Here is a 23,058-nt window from a genome sequence, read left to right as displayed (position 1 = left end):
GGTCCTCGACCAGGCCTCCACCCCCAGGAAGCAGCCCGTGACAGCTGACTAACACCCAGGTACCTATTTTACTGCTAGGTAACAGGGGCATAGGGTGAAAGAAACTCTGCCCATTGTTTCTCGCCGGCGCCTGGGATCGAACCCAGGCCCACAGGATCACAAGTCCAGCGTGCTGTCCGCAGCGTGCTGTCCACTCGGCCGACCGGCTGCCTAAAGCATAGGCTATTGCCTATGTAATAGTGTTCTGGGAGAAAGCATTGCATTTGAGAATGTTCTGTATAATTAATATGATAAGTAAAGAGTGAGGAGAAGTGTTGGGTGGTATAGGAAGACCTTGATAAAGTTGGCAGGCAAATAGCTTTTAGAGTTTAATCCTCAATTAGTGTAAGTCAATGAAGACGAGAAAGCCAGACAGCAGAGAAGTTAGGATTTTCATCGTAAGGGGCAAAGGCAACTAGAAGAATCCAAAAGAGAAAAGTATTTGTTTGCAGATATAATTTCAGCTCTAAACCCGTTTGCAGTCAAACCGTTTGCAGGTTTGTATAAGCTGAGGGATTAAGCCAGACCCTAAGCCACTCGCTGTAGAATCACAGTTCAAGCCCATCCTAGCAAAATGGAGGTGTGTATAGAGAATATTTGGTCAAAAGTACAAAGATGCAGTGATTAAACACCAAAAAATTGACTTTTGTATTATTGAATGTGGAGAAATTAGAACCCTTTTTAAATGCAACTTCATACAATAAGAACTAACAGCCTAACAACTCCAAACAATCCTAAGCCTGATAAAGTACATATATATGTGTGTTATACCAAGCCTAGCAATATGTAAGTTTGGTTTATAGCTTAATTTTTCCGGACTCTTGTCAAATTAATAGAACAAAATGTGGCTTACTGGCGGTCCATCACTAAATATTGGTACGCTCGACCAAACCGTTACTATAATTACTGTCACTTCAGGAGGATGGGGTTGGCCTAGTCAACAGGGAAAGCTGAGTGAGGCTAGCCGAAGGCGTCTGGCATCCATCCTAGAAGATGGATGCCAGAAAGACGAACTAGCTAATATACATGTTCTTTTATATATGTACTACGAGGAGGACCCAGCGAGGCTCAGGATAGTCTGTCTGGCCTGCCCCCCCCCCCATCCCTCTCCTCTTCTCCCACTTGACCCCTTCGTCCCCTAACCGCTCCCGTCCCTTCTCTCCAGCCTCCCCGTCCCTCCTCCTGTCAAACAATATTACCATTAACAAAATATCAGCAAGTGTTACTATGTCTTTATAATATTAAATGAGTTTCCCCCCTTTCGAATGTGTTGTTCAACCTTCAGTTTTCTATGTGAGGGTCAGAACTTAATTAACGTGTTCTATGCCATAAAGCATGTTAATTAAATGCTATTCAAACTAAGGCCGTAATCCCATAAACTGAGTTTATGGGATTACTCAGTTTATGGGATGTGTCTCTTCATCAAGCCGTCCATATATCTATCATATTTTGTCATCTCACCATCAATATGTCCATCCTTCTATCCGTCCTTCAGTGTTCCAGTCTATCCATCCATCTATCAATACATCTATCTATTGATCCATCCATCCATCCGCCCATCTATTCATCTATCTATCGATCTATCTATATGTCCATCTATATATCTATTCAATATCCAACTATCTTTCTTTTCATCTATCTCTCCAGTCATATTTCGCTATCCATCAATTTATTCATCATCTTTCTATCTATCGATTTATTCATCATCTTTCTATATATCGATTTATTCATCTTCTATCTATCCATCCATTTATTAATCTATCTATCCATCCATTTATTTCTCTATCAATCTATCTATCCATTTATTCATCTATCTATCTATCCATCCATTTATTTCTCTATCAATCTATCCATCCATTTATTCATCTATCAATCTATCCATTTATTCATCTATCTATCTATCCATCCATTTATTCATCTATCTATCCATCCATTTATTTCTCTATCAATCTATCTATCCATTTATTCATCTATCTATCTATCTATCCATTTATTCATCTATCTATCTATCCATCCATTTATTCATCTATCTATCCATCCATTTATTCATCTATCTATCTATCCATCCATTTATTCATCTATCAATCTATCTATCCATTTATTCATCTATCTATCTATCCATCCATTTATTCATCTATCTATCTATCCATCCATTTATTCATCTATCTATCTATCCATCCATTTATTCATCTATCAATCTATCTATCCATTTATTCATCTATCTATCTATCCATCCATTTATTCATCTATCTATCAATTTATTCATCCATCTTACTCTCCATCCAATTATTCCTCCATTTAACGTCCTACCGACCCTTCTATCCATCCATCACTATCTCTCTCCAACTTTCCAGCCATCTCTCTTTCCATCTATCCACCAATCTATCTATCAATCATTCTGCCAATCACAGTCTGTCTCTGTCCCTCACTCTGTCTCTTTCTCTGCCGTCCATTCTGTGTCTCAACAGGATACTGCTGTGCAAGGCTTGCAGACCAGGATCTGAAGTTGTGGCATGATCTGAGGTTGTGGCATGATCTGAGGTTGTGGCATGATCTGAGGTTGTGGCATGATCTGAGGTTGTGGCATGATCTGAGGTTGTGGCATGATCTGAGGTTGTAGAATGATCTGAGGTTGTGGCATGATCTGAGGTTGTGGCATGATCTGAGGTTGTGGCATGATCTGAAGTTGTGGCATGATCTGAGGTTGTGGCATGATCTGAGGTTGTGGCATGATCTGAGGTTGTGGCATGATCTGAGGTTGTGGCATGATCTGAGGTTGTGGTATGATCTGAGGTTGTGGCATGATCTGAGGTTGTGGCATGATCTGAGGTTGTGGCATGATCTGAGGTTGTGGCATGATCTGAGGTTGTGGCATGATCTGAGGTTGTGGCATGATCTGAGGTTGTGGCATGATCTGAGGTTGTGGCATGATCTGAGGTTGTGGCATGATCTGAGGTTGTGGCATGATCTGAAGTTGTGGCATGATCTGAGGTTGTGGCATGATCTGAAGTTGTGGCATGATCTGAGGTTGTGGCATGATCTGAGGTTGTGGCATGATCTGAGGTTGTGGCATGATCTGAGGTTGTGGCATGATCTGAAGTTGTGGCATGATCTGAGGATGTGGCATGATCTGAGGTTGTGGCATGATCTGAGGATGTGGCATGATCTGAGGTTGTGGCATGATCTGAGGTTGTGGTATGATCTGAGGTTGTAGAATGATCTGAGGTTGTGGCATGATCTGAGGTTGTGGTATGATCTGAGGTTGTAGAATGATCTGAGGTTGTGGTATGATCTGAGGTTGTAGAATGATCTGAGGTTGTGGTATGATCTGAGGTTGTAGAAAGATCTGAGGTTGTGGTATGATCTGAGGTTGTAGAAAGATCTGAGGTTGTGGTATGATCTGAGGTTGTGGTATGATCTGAGGTTGTGGTATGATCTGAGGTTGTGGTATGATATGAGGTTGTGGTATGATCTGAGGTTGTGGTATGATCTGAGGTTGTGGTATGATCTGAGGTTGTGGTATGATCTGAGGTTGTGGTATGATCTGAGGTTGTGGTATGATCTGAGGTTGTGGTATGATCTCAGGTTATGGTATGATCGTTGTGGTATGATCTGAGGTTGTGGTATGATCGTTGTGGTATGATCTGAGGTTGTGGTATGATCGGTGTGGTATGATCGTTGTGGTATGATCTGAGGTTATGGTATGATCTGAGGTTGTGGAATGATCTGAGGTTGTGGTATGATCTGAGGTTGTGGTATGATCTGAGGTTGTGGTATGATCTGAGGTTGTGGTATGATCTGAGGTTGTGGTATGATCTCGGCCACTCACAAACCAACACTGCCACTCACAGACCAACACGCCCACTCACAGAGCAACACGCCCACTCACAGAGCAACACGCCCACTCACAGAGCAACACGCCCACTCACAGACCAACACGGCCACTCACAAACCAACACGGCCACTCACAGACCAACACGGCCACTCACAGAGCAACACGGCCACTCACAGAGCAACACGGCCACTCACAGACCAACACGGCCACTCACAGACCAACACGGCCACTCACAGACCAACACGGCCACTCACAGACCAACACGGCCACTCACAGACCAACACGGCCACTCACAGACCAACACGGCCACTCACAGACCAACACGGCCACTCACAGACCAACACGGCCACTCACAGACCAACACGGCCACTCACAGACCAACACGGCCACTCACAGACCAACACGGCCACTCACAGACCAACACGGCCACTCACAGACCAACACGGCCACTCACAGACCAACACGGCCACTCACAGACCAACACGGCCACTCACAGACCAACACGGCCACTCACAGACCAACACGGCCACTCACAGACCAACACGGCCACTCACAGACCAACACGGCCACTCACAGACCAACACGGCCACTCACAGACCAACACGGCCACTCACAGACCAACACGGTCAATCACAGACCAACACGGCCACTCTAGGACGAACACGGCCACTCACAAACAAACACAGCCACTCACAGACCAACACAGCCACTCACAGACCAACACAGCCACTCACAGACCAACACAGCCACTCACAGACCAACACAGCCACTCACAGACCAACACAGCCACTCACAGACCAACACAATACGTAAATGATCTCTTAGAGGGTATAGACTCATTCCTCTCAATGTTTGCTGACGACGCAAAATTATGAGAAGGATTAAGACAGAGGAAGACAGCTTGAGGCTTCAAGAAGACCTGGACAAGCTACAGGAATGGTCGAACAAATGGATGTTAGAGTTTAACCCAAGCAAATGTAATGTAATGAAGATAGGAGTAGGAAGCAGGAGACCAGATACAAGGTATCACTTGGGAGATGAAATACTTCAAGAGTCCGAGAGAGAGAAAGACCTGGGGGTTGATATCACGCCAGACCTGTCCCCTGAAGCTCATATCAAGAGGATGACATCAGCAGCATATGCCAGGTAGGCTAACATAAGAACGGCCTTTAGAAACTTGTGTAAGGAATCTTTCAGAACATTATATACCACATATGTCAGACCAATTCTGGAGAATGCGGCTCCAGCATGGAGTCCATATCTAGTCAAGCATAAGACTAAACCGGGAAAGGTTCAAAGGTTTGCCACCAGACTAGTACCCGAGCTGAGAGGTATGAGCTACGAGGAGAGACTACGGGAATTGAACCTCACTTCGTTGGAAGACAGAAGAGTTAGGGGGGACATGATCACCACATTCAAGATTCTCAAGGGAATCGACAGGGTTGATAAAGATAGGCTATTTAACACAAGGGGCACACGCACTAGGGGACACAGGTGGAAACTGAGTGCCCAAATGAGCCACAGAGATATTAGAAAGAACTTTTTTAGTGTCAGAGTGGTTGACAAATGGAATGCATTAGGAAGCAATATGGTGGAGGCTGACTCCATACACAGTTTCAAGTGTAGATATGATAGAGCCCAATAGGCTCAGGAACCTGTACACCTGTTGATTGACGGTTGAGAAGCGGGACCAAAGAGCCAGAGCTCGACCCCCGCAAGCACAACTAGGTGAGTACAACTAGGTGAGTACAGCCACTCACAGACCAACACTGTCACTCACAGACCAACACAGCCACTCACAGACCAACACAGCCACTCACGGACCAACACAGCCACTCACGGACCAACACAGCCACTCACGGACCAACACAGCCACTCACGGACCAACACAGCCACTCACGGACCAACACAGCCACTCACGGACCAACACAGCCACTCACAGACCAACATAGCCACTCACAGACCAACACAGCCACTCACGGACCAACACAGCCACTCGCGGACCAACACAGACACTCGCGGACCAACACAGACACTCACGGACCAACACAGACACTCACGGACCAACACAGCCACTCACGGACCAACACAGCCACTCACGGACCAACACAGCCACTCACGGACCAACACAGCCACTCACGGACCAACACAGCCACTCACGGACCAACACAGCCACTCACGGACCAACACAGCCACTCACGGACCAACACAGCCACTCACGGACCAACACAGCCACTCACGGACCAACACAGCCACTCACGGACCAACACAGCCACTCACGGACCAACACAGCCACTCACGGACCTACACAGCCACTCACGGACCAACACAGCCACTCACAGACCAACACAGCCACTCACAGACCAACACAGGTGCTCACAGACCAACCCGGTCACTCACGGCTAATAAACCACCTTAGCGGAGCAATACTGTAGTGAAGACTATCAAGAGAGATATTGTGCACAGAAATATTATTATGGCAAATCACCAATCATTTATCGCCTCCGTAACTGGTTGTAATTACTACATAATGAGATGTCCTTTACTTTTTTCTACATTTTGTTGCGTAGTTCTATTAATGATAATTGAATCGGCAATTAATTATGAATTTTTTACCAGTTTTAGTGACTTTTTATGCAAGCATTTTCAGTCATTTTTTTAATCGGCATTAATTCGCTGTTGAGAAAAATATCGTTACAAAATGAGATAATATATGCGAGATATTTTTATTTTTTATTTTTTTTTTTTATTTTTACTTCTCGATTTGATTACATAAATAATTATACACGTTTTTGTTTTGGGGGTGAGGGAGGGGGTAGGGGGTGGGGGTGACGATCAAACAAATTCATTCAGTCACAACTTATTTGAACAGATAGACACTGAGGCGCCAGGTTGTTAATGTATACTTGACAAGGTAGCATTTGACAGGAGGTATGTGTAGTGGCACAGCCTCCAACTCTTGGTAACACCCCCAGAGGGTCGTCTGTGTGGTGGCACAGCCTCCAACTCTTGGTAACACCCCCAGAGGGTCGTCTGTGTGGTGGCACAGCCTCCAACTCCTGGTAACACCCCCAGAGGGTCGTCTATGTAGTGGCACAGCCTCCAACTCTTGGTAACACCCCCAAAGGGTCGTCTGTGTGGTGGCACAGCCTCCAACTCCTGGTAACACCCCCAGAGGGTCGTCTGTGTAGTGGCACAGCCTCCAACTCTTGGTAACACCCCCAGAGGGTAATCTATGTAGTGGCACAGCCTCCAACTCTTGGTAACACCCCCAGAGGGTCGTCTGTGTAGTGGCACAGCCTCCAACTCTTGGTAACACCCTCAGAGAGTCGTCTGTGTAGTGGCACAGCCTCCAACTCTTGGTAACACCCCCAGAGGGTCGTATGTGAAGTGGCACAGTCTCCAACTCTTGGTAACACCCTCAGAGGGTCGTCTGTGCCAGTCTCATAAGAACCAACTCACCACAGTTCCCCCCCCCCCCCCCCCCGGGTATATAGACTTCTTCTGCTGAGTTTGCTGAAGATAATAAAATTATTAGATCGATTAAGACGTGCAGGGCAACATGATGGCCTGAGCAAACTGAAGGAATATTCCAACAAATGGTTGTTAGAATTTGACTTAAGTAAGTGTAAAGTTATGGAGATAAGTGTAAGAAGCAGGAGGCCTGATACATGATTCCATTTGGGAGATGAAATCCATCAAGAATCCCGAAGAAAGAAAGGTTTTGGGACTGATATCACGCCGACCTGAACCTTGAAGCCCGTATCAATAGGCATATGCCGGGTTGAACAACATAAGAACTGCCTTTAGAAATTTGTGTTAGAAATAAATTAGAACCTTGCATACCAAATATAAGAGATCAATACTAGCGCCAGTGTGAAGTACGTATCTAGTCAAGCACAATAAAAAATTGGAAAAGGTTCGAAGGTATATCACCAGGCTAGTACCCGAGCTGAGGGGTATGAACTACGAAAAAAGGCTACGGTAACTAAACCTTACGTCGTTAGAAGACAGAAGAGTTAGGGGAGACAAAATCACCACTTACAAGATTCTTACAGGAATTGATTGGGTAGATAAGGGCACATTATTTAACACAGGGAGCACACGTACAAGAACACACAAGTGAATAACTCAAATGTGCCTCAGAGACATTTGAACGAACTTTTTCAGTATCAGAATAGTTAGCAGATGGACTGAATTAGGCAGTGATGTGGTGGAAACTGTATCCATACACAGCTTCAAATGCAGATATGATAGAGCCCAGTAGGCTCAGGAATCTGTAAATCAGTTGATTGGCAGTTAAGAGGCGGGACCAAAGAGCCAAAGTTCAACCCCAGCAAGCACAATTAGGGTCAGTACATACATGCACAGACACGCGCACGCACACAAATCTGTCCCCTGAAGCCCAAATTAAAAAAATAACGTCTGCGGCATATGCGAGGCTGGCTAACATCAGAACTGCCTTCAGGAACCTGTGTAAAGAATCATTCATCCTGAGTATGCAGCCCCAGCATGGAGCCCGTACCTTGTCAAGCACAAGACGAAGCTTAAAAAAACTCACAGGTATGACACTAGACTAGTCCAAGAACTAAAAAGAATGAGTTACGAGGAAAGGCTGAGGGAAATGCACCTTACGACACTGGAAGACAGAAGAGTGAGGGGAGACATGATCACTACCTGCAAAATCCTCAGGGGAATTGACAGAGTAGACAAGGATAAAGTATTCATCACTGGTGGTACGAGAACAAGGGGCACAGGTGGAAACTGAGTACCCAAATGAGCCACAGAGACGTCAGAAAGAACTTTTTCAGTGTCAGAGAAGTTAAACGGTGGAATGAATTAGGCAGTAATGTGGTGGAGGCTGACTCCATACACAGTTTTAAATGTAGATATGATAGAGCCCAGTAGGCTCAGGAATCTGTACATTAATTGTTTGACGGTTGCGAGTCGGGACCAAAGAGCCAAAACTCAACCCCTTGCAAGCACAATTAGGTGAATATAATTAGGTCAGTACACACACATACACACACATCAACACACACACACACACACACACACACACACACACCAACACACACACCAACACACACACATACACACACACATACACACACACACACACACACACACACATAGGGGCCTCGTAGCCTGGTGGATAGCGAGCAGGACTCGTAATTCTGTGGCGCGGGTTCGATTCCCGCACGAGGCAGAAACAAATGGGCAAAGTTTCGTTTACCCTAAGTGCCCCTGTTACCTAGCAGTAAATAGGTACCTGGGAGTTAGTCAGCTGTCACGGGCTGCTTCCTGGGGTGTGTGTGTGTGTGTGTGGTGTGGAAAAAAAAAAAAAAAAAAAAGTAGTTAGTAAACAGTTGATTGACAGTTGAGAGGCGGGCCGAAAGAGCAAAGCTCAATCCCCGCAAAGACACAACTAGTAAACACAACTAGTAAACACAACCACAACAATAACAAGGCAGTTAACACTATAATTGAGAGGGCAGCCTCTGCTGTCTGTAGAAATAGATCCCACCTGCTCATCATGGGGGACTTCAATCACGGAAGGATAGACTGGGAGAACAAGGAACCGCATGGAGGCGAGGATACGTTGAGAGCCAAACTATTGGAGGTGGTGACTAGAAACTTTTTAACCCAGCATGTATAGAGAACCCACAAGGATGAGAGGAAATGACAAACCAGCAAGACTCGACCTAGTCTTCACTCTGAACGACTCCGACATAAGAGAAATCGGTTTTGAGGACCCAGTAGGAATGAGCGACCACGGTGTACTGGTGTTTGAGTACCTGATTGAAGAAGGGTTATTGAACTCGAGGAGGGATCTTCTTGAGGTTATCTTGGGATGATTTCGGGGCTTTATTGTCCCCACGGTCCGGTCCTCGACCAGGCCTCCATCCCCAGGAAGCAGCCCGTGACAGCTGACTAACACCCAGGTACCTATTTTATTGCTAGGTAACAGGGGGCATAGGGTTAAATAAACTCTACCCATTGTTTCTCACCGGCGCCCGGGATCGAACCCGGAACCACAGGATCACAAGTCCAGTGTGCTGTCTGCTCAGCCGACCAGCTCCCCTTTCGGGATCATTTTGGGATACCGAAACCAAAAGGTTAGCATTTGCAAGAGCACTTTGCTTGCCACTCTCCATAGTGTATAGTAGATCACTGGAAACGGGAGACCTACCAGAAATATGGAAGACTGCTAATGTAGTACCAATATACAAAAAGGGTGACAGACAAGAGGCACTGAACTACAGGCCAGTGTCCTTAACTTGTATACCATGCAAGGTGATGGAGAAGATTGTGAGAAAAAACCTAGTAACACATCTGGAGAGAAGAGACTTCGTGACAACCCATCAACATGGGTTCAGGGAGGGTAAATCTTTCCTTACAGGCTTGATAGAATTCTACGATCAGGTGACAAAGATTAAGCAAGAAAGAGAAGGATGAACGGACTGCATTTTTTTGGACTGTCGGAAAGCTTTTGACACAGTACCCCATAAAAGGTTGATGCATAAGCTAGAGAAACAGGCAGGAGTAACTGGTAGGGTGCTCTAGTGGATAAGGGAATACCTAAGCAATAGGAAGCAGAGAGTTACAGTGAGGGGTGAGACCTCAGAATGGCATGAAGTCACCAGTGGAGTCCCACAGGGCTCTGTACTTGGACCTATCCTGTTTCTGATTTACGTAAATGATCTCCCAGAGGGTATAGACTCATTCCTCTCAATGTTTGCTGATGACGCCAAAATTATGAGAAGGATTAAGACAGAGGAGGACAGCTTGAGGCTTCAAGAAGACCTGGACAAGCTGCAGGAATGGTCGAACAAATGGCTGTTAGAGTTTAACCCAAGCAAATGTATTGTAATGAAGATAGGGGTAGGAACCAGGAAACCAGATACAAGGAATCATTTGGGAGATGAAATACTTCAAGAGTCAGAGAGAGAGAAAGATCTGGGGGTTGATATCACGCCAGACCTGTCCCCTGAAGCTCATATCAAGAGGATAACATCGGCAGCATATGCCAGGTTGGCTAACATAAGAACGGCCTTTAGTAACTTGTGAAAGGAATCTTTCAGAACATTATATATCACATATGTCAGACCAATCCTCGAGTATGCGGCTCCAGCATGGAGTCCATATCTAATCAAGCATAAGACTAAACTGGAAAAGGTTCAAAGGTTTGCCACCAGATTAGTACCCGAGCTGAGAGGTATGAGCTACGAAGAGAGAATACGGGAATTTAACCTCACTTCGTTGGAAGACAGAAGAGTTAGGGGGGACATGATCACCACATTCAAGATTCTCAAGGGAATCCACAGGGTTGATAAAGACAGGCTATTTAACACAAGGGGCACACGCACTAGGGGACACAGGTTGAAACTGAGTGCCCAAATGAGCCACAGAGGTATTAGAAAGAACTTTTTAAGTGTCAGAGTGGTTGACAAATGGAATGCATTAGGAAGTAATGTGGTGGAGGTTGACTCCATACACAGTTTCAAGGGTAGATAAGATAGAGCCCAATAGGCTCAGGAACCTGTACACCTGTTGATTCACGGTTGAGAGGAGGGACCAAAGAGCCAGAGCTCAATCCCCGCAAGCACAACTAGGTGAGTACACACACACACACACACACACACACACGCATCAACTCACGTGCATCCCATCTCATCATCCTTCTCTCTTCAAGAAAATAATCTCTATATTTTGAGCAAGCCTCAGGACTCTAATCATTCATTTTCAGTTTACTGCCTCTTCTATCGTGTCTCCTCGCTCGCTCTCTCCTTCTCCCTGTTGGTTTAACTGAAAAGAAGCCAGCTTTCACTGCCTCCATTCTCCTGGTTCTTTTATATCTTCATTTCAGTCGCACTCACACGCATCGTAGCAACTTATGAGGAAACCAAATTAACAGTTTTCATTGCAATTCACGAATTAATATTATTTTTCTCTTATGTGTTTAAGGTGAAATTGGGCTGAGAGAATCCAGTTGGGATTTAAGTATAAAATAGATGTAAGGTTCTCTTCAATTGAATACCCACCTAGGCGGAAGCAATTGGCTCCTCCACATTAATATTTGTAGAGAATACAAAATTAACGAGAAGAGAGAGAGAGAGAGAGAGAGAGATATTGTGATACCATGGAAATTGGTCTTATCTTTCTCCAGAATTGGTCTGGTAATTGGTTGCATGAATTTAACCAGGCCTGGTGCATAGTTGTGAGGATTGGAAGAGAAGTGAGAATACCAATGTAGCAGGACGGGATGAAGAGGACAGAGAGATTATTGCACCGTTTAAAAGGAAAGACCTGGGAGTAAAAATGGCCCGTAATCCAATGCTAGAAGCACACACACACACACACACACACTGGCAGAATATCTCCTGGGCTCCAGACTTAGGAAAACTGAGTGTATAGGGTAAATGAAATTATTCCTAAAATTCAGGCTCGTGGGGCAGGCAAACAGGTCTCCGAATCGAATAGTAATGTGCTATCAGGCTCTGTAGCACTGGCTACGTTGGGCCAACACCCGGTTCTGATTTTGGTTTACCCTGTTGATCTGCCTCATACACTCACCCACGTCCTTGGTAGTGCAGACACTCAGGTCTCTATTGGTGACAACTTCCTCACCTGGAGGGACTCCATCTGTGACTGTCACAACTGTTCTTTCGGCTCCTTCCCCTTCATGCTCACTGCACTGGGAGAAAAACACGCCCTATCTGCACCTTCTCTGTCATGTATATACTGTGAATATGAACGCATACTAAACTTCAAGCATCGAGACTGTATGTCTTTCCCCAGGGGTTAGAGGTCAAGTTCGACGTCTTTTCTCTTTTGTTGTCATGTCTTATACTAGTGTGTGGCGTCTGGCTCCTCTTCCTACCCATCTTCCCTTCCTCAGACCCACTACCGTTTCCAAGCCTGAAACAACGACGCCTCCACCTCCTCCTCTCGATCCTCTGGTACCTGAAGTTGCGGATGTAGCCAAGCGTATCTCCAGCCCTTGTATCCATCCTTCTTATCCCTGTCCACCTTATGTGCATTGCTTCTCCACCACCCCGCTCCCTATATCCGCTGTGAACCCTTCCCACTCTCCGTTTCGTCTTCCTACTCTATGTATTGGACCTACCAAGCCTATGTCCATGTGGCCTGATATCAACCCTCCTCGACTCTCTCGATCTTCTTCTCACTTCTCGTATAAGACAATGGAGTCTATAACACAGTATCTTGAAACTAGCACACCTATGTCAGAAATCTCCCTCTCTGTCTCTCCCTCTCTCTCTCTCTCTCACTCTTCCTCTCTCTCTCTCTCTCTCTCTCTCTCTCTCTCTCTCTCTCTCTCTCTCTCTCTCTCTCTCTCTCTTCCTCCCTCTCTCTCTCTCTCTCTCTCTTCCTCCCTCTCTCTCTCTCTCTCTCTCTCTCTTCCTCCCTCTCTCTCTCTCTCCCCCCCCCTCTCTCTCTCTCTATCTCTCTGCCCCTACGCTCCGTGCCGCTACCATATGACACAAACTTCTCTGCTGAGTTTACCTATTCCCTAAACCTCATTTCTCGGACACTATTCCCGATCTCCCCCTTGAATTGTAACCTATTTTTCGTTGCCTGTGATTTTCATTCTCTAGTTTTTTAAAAGTTTCTCTTCACAATGTCATTTCTTCAGTGGAATTATATGTGGGATTATATGGCAGTTTTAATTAGTGATCTATAACTTATTTTTTGTATTTCAGAGTTTTCACTTCCATGAGTTTGCTTCCAAGAGGTTTCAAAGAACTTAGTACTCGGCCAAGTAACCTTCAAGGTTATTCCTCTCTCTCTCTTCCCCTTCCTGCTTTTCCTTATACCTCTAACTCTTCTGATCCAAAAAGATGTTCCCTTCGTCTCCCTACTTCTCCAGTCAGACATTTATCCCAACACCTCTCGTGTATCTTCCAGTTCACCGTCTGTTCCATTTATCCACTCCCACAAATTCCAATTTCCGTTCATGATCATAAACACTTCCCAGACTCCGAAGCCTTGTGCTTCGAGACCATCTTTCAGAATCTGTTGCTCTCTTCTTCAGTGTCTCGCCTGAGTTCTGGCCAGCTGACCCAGGAAGACTCACGGGCCTCACATGCTTTCCTGTACTGATCTTCCTCTCTGCTCCTCTTCAATTTCTATAGGCTTGTCGTAGAGTGGTTCTGTTGACCTCCATAACAGTGACCATTTCCCCGTCCTCGTAATCCTCTTTTATTTTATGTTTTCCTGCCCTCTTCTGTGCTTAGTAACGGTTGATAATGTGTACTGGAGTGTACTCACCCTTCACACTGCTCCTGCATCACAGTCACATGAGTACACGATCTCTCTAACAACATAAGTTGTGGTTATGTTGTGTATCTGCTGGCTGTAGGAGGGAGGGAGGGAGGGAGGTAGAAAAAAAGGCGAGCGAAGTAGGGAGAGAGAGAGAGAGAGAGAGAGAGAGAGAGAGAGAGAGAGAGAGAGAGAGAGAGAGAGAGAGAGAGAGAGAGAGAGAGAGAGAGAGAGAGAGAGAGAGAGGGGGAACAGGAAGGAGGAAAGGAAGATGGGAGCCAGTTACTTTCTGGCTCGGTTCACCAGTTTCATGAAATGGCCAATTATACTAATTTCCAATTTTCCTAAATACCAAACTTCATCCACACTAAGACTCATCCAACATATTTTCTACATTTTAACGAAATATTAATTTCTCTAATGAAGTTTATTGACGTAAACAGAGTTTAGTGAAAATGTTTTCAAGGGATGAATATGAAGGTGCTGAATATATACAAATATGAATTTAAATATATATACGAGAGATAGAACTCGACACAATACATATAAATTAGATTAATTTACATTTAGGAAAACCTGTGTAAACACAGGTTTTGAAACAAGGTTGCTGCTTTATGGAACAATTTACCTGTTAACGTACTGTCTCAATGTTCATTGGTTCACTGGTTGAACCAATAGGTTCATTGGTTCATTGATTAGTTGAGTTCATTGGTTATAATAATTCTCTCACTAACTTGCTAGTCACCGCCATAGTGTTCAAAACTCAAATGCGCAAAAATCAAAAAAAGTTTTAAATTTACCTTTTCAGTGTTCATATGTTTAAAGTTCAAATGTTCCAACATTTAATTATTTAATAAAAAGACACTAAACGGGTTACCCAGCGGGTTACCTTTCCGTGACTGTTTTATCTAGAAAGGGCAGCTTCCCATCCTTTTCCACCTCGTAAGTGAAACTCAACACAGAATTCCGCTCAAATGCCTCCTTCAGCTGCTGCAGACATCTGGCATCAGGTACTTGCGTAAAAATGTCGTCAACATACCTGCAGTACATGACGGGTTTAAGTCAATGTCAACTAAGACCCTCTGCTCAATGGTACTCATGTAGAAGTTCGCAAACAGAACAGCTAGGCGAGAACCCATGGCGACCCCATGAGTTCTCCCCTAGTGAGAAATGCGTTTCTAAGATAATTAAATAATATAAAAATAAGATTTTTTTAAGTTTTAAAGCTGGTGTTTGCTGATATTCGATAAGGTAAACATATTTTTGTGAAAAAATCAAATAACGTAACGAAAAACTTTTATTATCATCGCATACATAATAAAATATACAATATATTTAAAACAAAATTTTAAATGACTATATATTTATGTAATTGAGTATCGGCCACTGACAGCACCACCAACTGTCGTTCGGCCACCCAACTGACCGGATTTCCGATATTTCCCCATAGCTTTTGGTGAATTAAATCTCTATTCGGTGATGGCAATAAACAAGTTACAAAAAAACATATGGTAGTCATGCCAGCAATAACAATAACACAGTAATCAAGCCAATCAGAGAATGAATGTGGAGCAGCGGACAGCCCCGGGCGGCCATAACACGCTAGGCTAGCAGCGCGGACTCAGCATACCAATAAGTATTTGGTATTTATATTTTAGAGGACCCCATATGTCCGCTCACGTCGTCATTGATGTGGCAAATTGTGGGGGAATGATAGCCTAACAACCCCCCGTTCCACTACCCGAATTGATAATTAACCAATGCTTAAAACGAAGGGAATTTTGTGTATATATGATCGCGGTTTGTTAATAAATTTGCGGTGTTTGTTTATGTGATGTAAAATGTTAGTGATGTTTGTGACATAATTATGGTTTGAAATTGTCTTGAGAAATTGCTGTTTCTTAAATACCGAACTCATGGTAAAATGAAATTCGTTACACTGGAAGATCAAGGATCGTGTCCATGCCAAATTGGTCCCTGGAGACTCGTACAGACAAGTGTTCTTTATGAATAACCCTCAAAAATACATTTAAAACAAATGCGATTGGTTTACATGCAGTACAAAAATTTTCACTTATTTCAAAATGCTATTTTCATTATGCAAACTTCAATTTCTAGATAATTTTCTTTGGGAACTTCAAGCATTGCCATTCAATTTTACATAAAAAATCTGTGTAACAGCTTGGCAATTTATGTTTAGAAGATAAAATAAACAATATGATTAGGGTGTTAAAATATTGCATCAATAAACACTAGAAGAGAATCCCTTCGCAACCCAAATAGGCCACAAGGTAATAAATGCAATATATATATGTGTGTAAATCACGAAAATTAACTCGTGATGAAAAATGTGAGTGTCAGACCACGAAGGAAGAATTGAAACAGGAATTCCTTAAGTACTTTCGCATTTAATAATACATCTTCAGAAGGAACACTATATATATATATATATATATATTATATATATATATATATATATATATATATATATATGATAACCATCTTTGTAACCTATATGTAACTCCTTTTTTGTAACAAAGTTCAAATAAAGCAAATATATGTGTACATACAAAAGAATGGGGGTGGTAGGAGAAGATAATATTAGTGTTCAGTGAGAAACCACAAGGTCTCCTCTGAATGCTTTTTATTTTCTTCTCCGAGGCTATGGGTCCCCCACATTGGCACCAGAGGTGGTACCCTCACAAATTTGTATATTATATATATATATATATATATATATATATATATATATATATATATATATATATATATATATATATATATTATATATATATATATATATATATATAAATATATATATATATATAAATATAATGGGGCAAATTTTACAATCACATTTCTTATGAAAATTTCTATGTAGAAATTTGGGGGCAACGGAGATGATTGTTTGCCCATTCCTTACCAAAAGCCTGAAGAAAATACTAATTATTAAAGTACATTTACATGTCAATGCATCAAGAAACGTCGACAAATCAACATATTAAGTTGAAATCAACACATCAACATAAATAAGATGATTCAGAATAAGAAGAGGGTCAAGGAAACTGCAAAAGGCCTATTAGCCCATACGTGGCAGCTCCAATTTATATCCACCCAAAATCCTTCATATATATGAATGTCTAACATACGCTTGAAACAATCAAGGGATCCTTCGTTTATTATGTTAGGCGGTAATTGGTTCCATAAATCAACAACCCTGTTACTAAACCAGTATTCGCCCAGGTCCTTCCTAAAGGTAGGCTTTTCAAAGTGTTTCATGTTCAACACCTCAAGATACATCAACACATTAAGATACATCAAAACATCAGGAGTCATCAACACATCAATACATCAAGATACATCAATAAATCAAGAGTCATCAAAACATCCAAAGATATCAACACCTCAAGAAACATCAACACCTCAAAAAGACATCAATACCTCAAAGAGACATCAACACCTCAAGAAACATCAACTCATCAAGAGACATCAACTAACCAAGAGACATTATATTCATCAGCAGAATCACGTATTCACGTAGCAAAAAAGGTGCACGTGAAAAATCAGAAGCTGTTGCATACACCGGAGAGGCTTGTCAGTTCCTCTTTAGTTCCTTTTCACTTCTCATGCACACTGCTATTTTTTTTATTTCATATTCTATAAATCCTCTTTTTGTAAACAAATTACAACAGAGCGGGTTGATCCCCACAACATATTGTACAGAATTTTTTTTAATTTATTTTATGATATTTTTAAACAGCTGACCCAAAAAAATAATAAATAAATAGACACATAATTGACAGATAAAATTTCTTCTTAGCATCCAAAAACTTCCAATCTGCACCTGTGTTATTTTTGTTGCCATTGTCACTGTGAATCCTGAGTTGAGAATTATTTTTAGTTTTGTTCACTTACTATTCATCCCATACCCATCTTGTGGGTTATATTATTCACCCCACACCCATCTTGTGAGTTATATTATTCACCCTACACCCATCCTGTGGCCAGGAGGAGAAATTCTTACATAGGCACCAAATGGCCTTTGGAACTAAACCCTGAAGTTTAATTAACTAAGCAAGTTACAGCCTTGATAAACTATCTCTGCAGTCAAACATTTATATCAGACGAGCGGCGACCTTGGTTCAACTCTTCACCTTAATTCCGCTTTGTTTAATAAATTATCAACAGAAGTTCTTAGGAAATGTGGACTTTCAATTAACGTATCTTTTTTGTTTAGAATGTTAATTACTGCCTTCTATGTAATATTATCTATTGCCTCGTGGGGAGCATCAACTACTGCCTCGTGCGGAACATCAGCTACTGCCTCGTGTGGAACATCAACTACTGCCTCGTGTGGAACATCAGCTACTGCCTCGTGTGGAACATCAACTACTGCCTCGTTGGGACATCAACTACTGCCTCGTGTGGAACATCAACTACTGCCTCGTGTGGAACATCAACTACTGCCTCGTGTGGAACATCAACTACTGCCTCGTATGGAACATCAACTACTGCCTCGTGTGGAACATCAACTACTGCCTCGTGTGGAACATCAACTACTGCCTCGTGTAGAACATCAACTACTGCCTCGTGTGGATCATCAACTACTGCCTCGTGTGGATCATCAACTACTGTCTCGTGTGGAACATCAACTATGCTGGAGCCCTGACATTTATGCTGGAGCCTTGGTACTTATGTTGGAGCCCTGGCACTTATGCTAGAGCCCTGGAACTGGTGCTTTAGCCTTGGTACTTAAGCTGGAGCCCTGATGCTTATGCCGGAGCCCTGGAACTCATGCTGGAGCCCAGGAACTCTTGCTGGAGCCCTGGAACTCATGCTGGAGCCCTGACACTTATGCTGAGCCCTGGAACACTGAAAGATTTCGTGGACGTCATCTCCAACAACAACTAAAAAACAAAAATTTGATAGTGAAAGAGAACGTTATACTGTGAAGTAGCACCTTGTACAAACAATGAGGAAGTGGACCTAGAGCCAAATCTCGTTTTCATATAGATATTGATAGGTAAGTACTGATAGGCTATTTACACTGGTGCTAACCTATCTCTAGGCGAATTAAAAAATATCTGGTTCAAGACTCTCCTATTGAAATGTTGCATTCCGAGTATTTAAACAAGATGTCAGATATGACTATAAATGAAATATTTCAAAATATAAAATTGAAAATAATTGTCTTTATTTTTTAATATAATTTGACATACAAATGTCACAAATGTCATGTTATTGCGGTCCAAATCTCCCTCTCCTCCCCCCCCCCCGCCCTCCTCCGTTGGATACCTATTTCCGCTCCCCCTCTCCCCCCCCCCCCTACGGGAGGGGGAGGGGAATTCCTCCTGGTTAAAAACCAATGCTTTAACTGATAAAAAACGTGGGAATGTTCAAGAATCTGTTCACCGCGTGAGTCGAAAAAATATTGAGTTCTAAAATTGGATCGTTCTCGCATTGCTGGAGTCCCCAGATACTCTATATTTTTTTCATATATTCATCACGTTCTTGTGAAGTATCTATGCAAAAATTCCTTTACCATTCCTCGGAGAACCCAAAATTTCATCGATGAAAAAATATTATATTATCCTAACAACAATATTGACCAGAGAATGATTTTCAGAGAAAATAAGGGAACACATCCATGCTGATGGTATGACTTGAAGAAGTGACTAAAGCACATTTGACCACAACAGAAAGAATAAAACAGAATCCCTACAATTGGCTTCACATGACGGTGATGATCGATTGGAAGGATTCGGTGATGCAAACAATATTAGTCAGAGATTTGAAGAGTAATATTAGTTCATTATGTGAAAAATGTATGTATATTTTTTTCTTTTGCTTAAGCCAAAACCCCCACGACTTTTATCACTCATGTAAAAAGTTAGCATTTCATATCCTAAACATATTAAAATGGTTAAAAAAAAAGAGTGTTTAATCCACTAAGTATTTCACGTTAACTTACAAAAACACCGTCAATTCTAAATAATTCAGATGAATGCAATTAAATTTTATGTTATAATTACTTACTGAGTGATCCACTCTGTAATCAGATTAATATGTACCGTCTTGACAGTTGTATTATGTATTAAATCCCTTCTATCAGACAAACGGATTTGTCGAGTATGATGCTAAAAGTTGTTTTGCTTATGTATTATGAGAATAATATTAATTAAAAGATAGCATGATGAAGTATGTTTGAACTTTGTTCTATGATTACAACCTCTTGTGCAGAGGATATGAGTCCAGAAACCTCTTCCCACCAAAGTATAGAGAGCGTGGTATCCGAACCCACTTGGAGATTGAGTATTTTCATAAGTTTGTAGAAGTAATAAACCCCAGAGAGACTCATGCCGGGAAGACTCTTGATGGGATTTGAAAGAGCTTAGTACAGTATAGCTCATATTATTGGTTAAACAGCTTAGCTAACTCTATAGTTTAGCGCTGTTGACACTCACGGCATCAATAACGTTTCCATGGAGCGTGTTCTTGCCTTGCAACACCATCCTGTTTCCCAACTGGTTTTCTCAGTCTTTATTACCAGTACATCCTTCTTAGATGCAGAACTTTGTAAGAAACTTAATATCTTTACAGAAGAGGCAAAAATAGTCGTGGTGAGGAGAAGAGCACGGTCAATAGAGTTAGGACCATGGCAGGGACTGGTGGTGTCTAGGGGTACTAACACGTGCTGTGAATAGTGTAATTATTCGGTAGGTTACAGACGATGAAGGGTAGGCAGTAATTACAGCTTGATAATGAGTTGGTGGAAGAAACGAGTAAAACAGATCAGGAGAGATTGGATAAAAATCAACAAAGCCATGAATATTCCGAGCATGTTCCATCTCATGACTCAGCTGGAACCTCTGCATGTGTGTTTATGTATGGTGGGAGGGTGAAGGTGGATAACCCGTCTTCCTCCAAGAACGGAGGTCGTCCTTCCACGTATTTATTTTGATATTTATCCTCATAGATAAATATTACGTTATTGTGTGATTTCATTGTATAGATATAGTGTACCTTACTGACTTATTAAGGTACACTATATCTATACAAGGACCTTAAGTATCTATACCAGGTACCTTAAGTGTGTTTTAGTTAAAACTTGTAGGGTTGAGGTTTAACACAGGGCCAGTTGTCACCACACTGACAGCTGGGACCAAAGAGCCAAAGCTCAACCCCCGCAAGCACAATTAGGTGAGTACAAAAAAAAAAGGGACATGTATCGCTCAAGGCCCCGAGGACGACAAATGTGACTGGTACTTGGCCAAGAAATGAACAAAACCGACTCGATCTATACTGAAATACAAAACTAATTTTTCTTTGAATTATTTTTTTAAAAATCTGCCTAGTCAGGCCTACGGATATTAGAAGAACGAACTTTAAGCAGCGTTAGGTTATCTCGTAGGCTTATTTCAACACGAACTTCCCCCGGGAAAAATTCTGTATTTCGCGTAGAACCCCATCTGGGAGAGGCTTTCAATACAGCGACATATGTGGCTTTTACTATCTCGTAAACATTATTCTCGTAGTCACGTGGCCACTGGGTACCTTGAGGTTACCTTGAGGTGCTTTCGGGGCTTAGTGTCCCCGCGGCCCGGTCGTCGACCAGGCCTCCTCTAAGTAATAAGATATGACATACCCACAGGGTAATAACTACACAATTGACACATTAAACAAGTTTAGTAAACATATATTTGCGATACATCAGCTGCAGTAATCTCAAAGGTGAGGTCATTATCAGGGGAAAGGAATGGTGAGGTCCTCACAGCAGTTCCATTATCATGAGTAACTACACCCACCTTCGAACCACCTGGATAATGACACACACGACTTGATAGTGTCGTGTGTCATTATCTTTAAACCACCTTTAAACCACACGAGTTGATAATGGTCCAGGACGGACTGAAACGACGTCGCTTCTCCATCCTCTCAATTGTGGTTTGGTCATCATTTCTCACCCACGTCATTGTGACTCATCGTACCTAAACCTAAACGTCTGCATATCACATCATCACATCATTTCGCCTAACCTGCCTAACCTAACCTAACCTAACCTAACCTAACCTAACCTAACCTTACCTACTGGATCATTCGACCAATCGAGACTATTAGCAGTACTAGATGTGATGCACTCTCAAATCACAGTACCCTTTACTGTGGCTCTTTAAAAGTAACGCCAGCATAGGCCTACGCCCTTATAACAGGTAATTAGAACTAAAGGTGAAATATCTCTTGACATTAACAAATAATAGATATCAGACCCCTAGTTGCCAGAGCCCCTAGCAAACACATCCACCCAAAGTCACTGCTAGAAGGTAACTGTCGCAGTAGTCATTCCGTCTAGTGAAAATTATCTCAGGAGATCTCAATCTATCGAATAGGTAACTGTGTTCACTCCAATAACTCATGATAATGTCACGTATGTACAGCATATATTGTCTCTCTGGGCTAAAACAACTCTAAATGTCTTCAAGGGTTTTCATTCACAATTTATTTTCCAAATATCTCTCCGTTCACTCAGGGAAGGGAGTGTAGGGAAAGGTGTTGTGGCCGCTCACTTAATCACACCGGGAAGTCTGTAACAAACATCTAAACTTGTTTGATACAAGATTTATGCTTAGCGAAGACCTTAGATATATTTTAACGTTTGCATGTAATTGAGGTTCACTCCTCCGCTCTAAATTATTTCAGTGTGCTTATTATCAGTGATAATATGAAGGAAAGCTTTTTTGCCATGCATTCTGCGGCTCTGTTTGTTTACTTGTCGTTAAGAATTAAAGCAGGAGTGAGACAATTCTCAGTGTAGAACGTAAAGAGCTTAAGTTTTTTTCAGCATAGGTTAGGTTAATTTAGGTTATTCTAAGTTAGGTTAGGTTAGGGTGACCGCTGAGTTT

The 23,058-nt window shown here is 42.5% G+C and overlaps 1 protein-coding gene across 1 annotated transcript; it reads right to left on the bottom strand.

Annotated features, from left to right (window-relative positions):
- Positions 1-2,500: 2,500 nt before the first annotated feature.
- LOC138357034 (uncharacterized) lies at positions 2,501-22,131 on the bottom strand. Its single transcript, XM_069313571.1, has 2 exons — positions 22,030-22,131; positions 2,501-3,601 (listed from the first exon to the last, which is right to left on the bottom strand). Exons 1-2 carry the CDS (start codon positions 22,129-22,131, stop codon positions 2,501-2,503), a joined length of 1,203 nt encoding a protein of 400 aa, XP_069169672.1.
- Positions 22,132-23,058: the final 927 nt, after the last annotated feature.

Source organism: Procambarus clarkii, chromosome 75 (genome assembly GCF_040958095.1).
Source record: "Procambarus clarkii isolate CNS0578487 chromosome 75, FALCON_Pclarkii_2.0, whole genome shotgun sequence".
NCBI lineage: Eukaryota > Metazoa > Arthropoda > Malacostraca > Decapoda > Cambaridae > Procambarus > Procambarus clarkii.
This window is presented reverse-complemented; position numbering and strand designations above follow the sequence as displayed.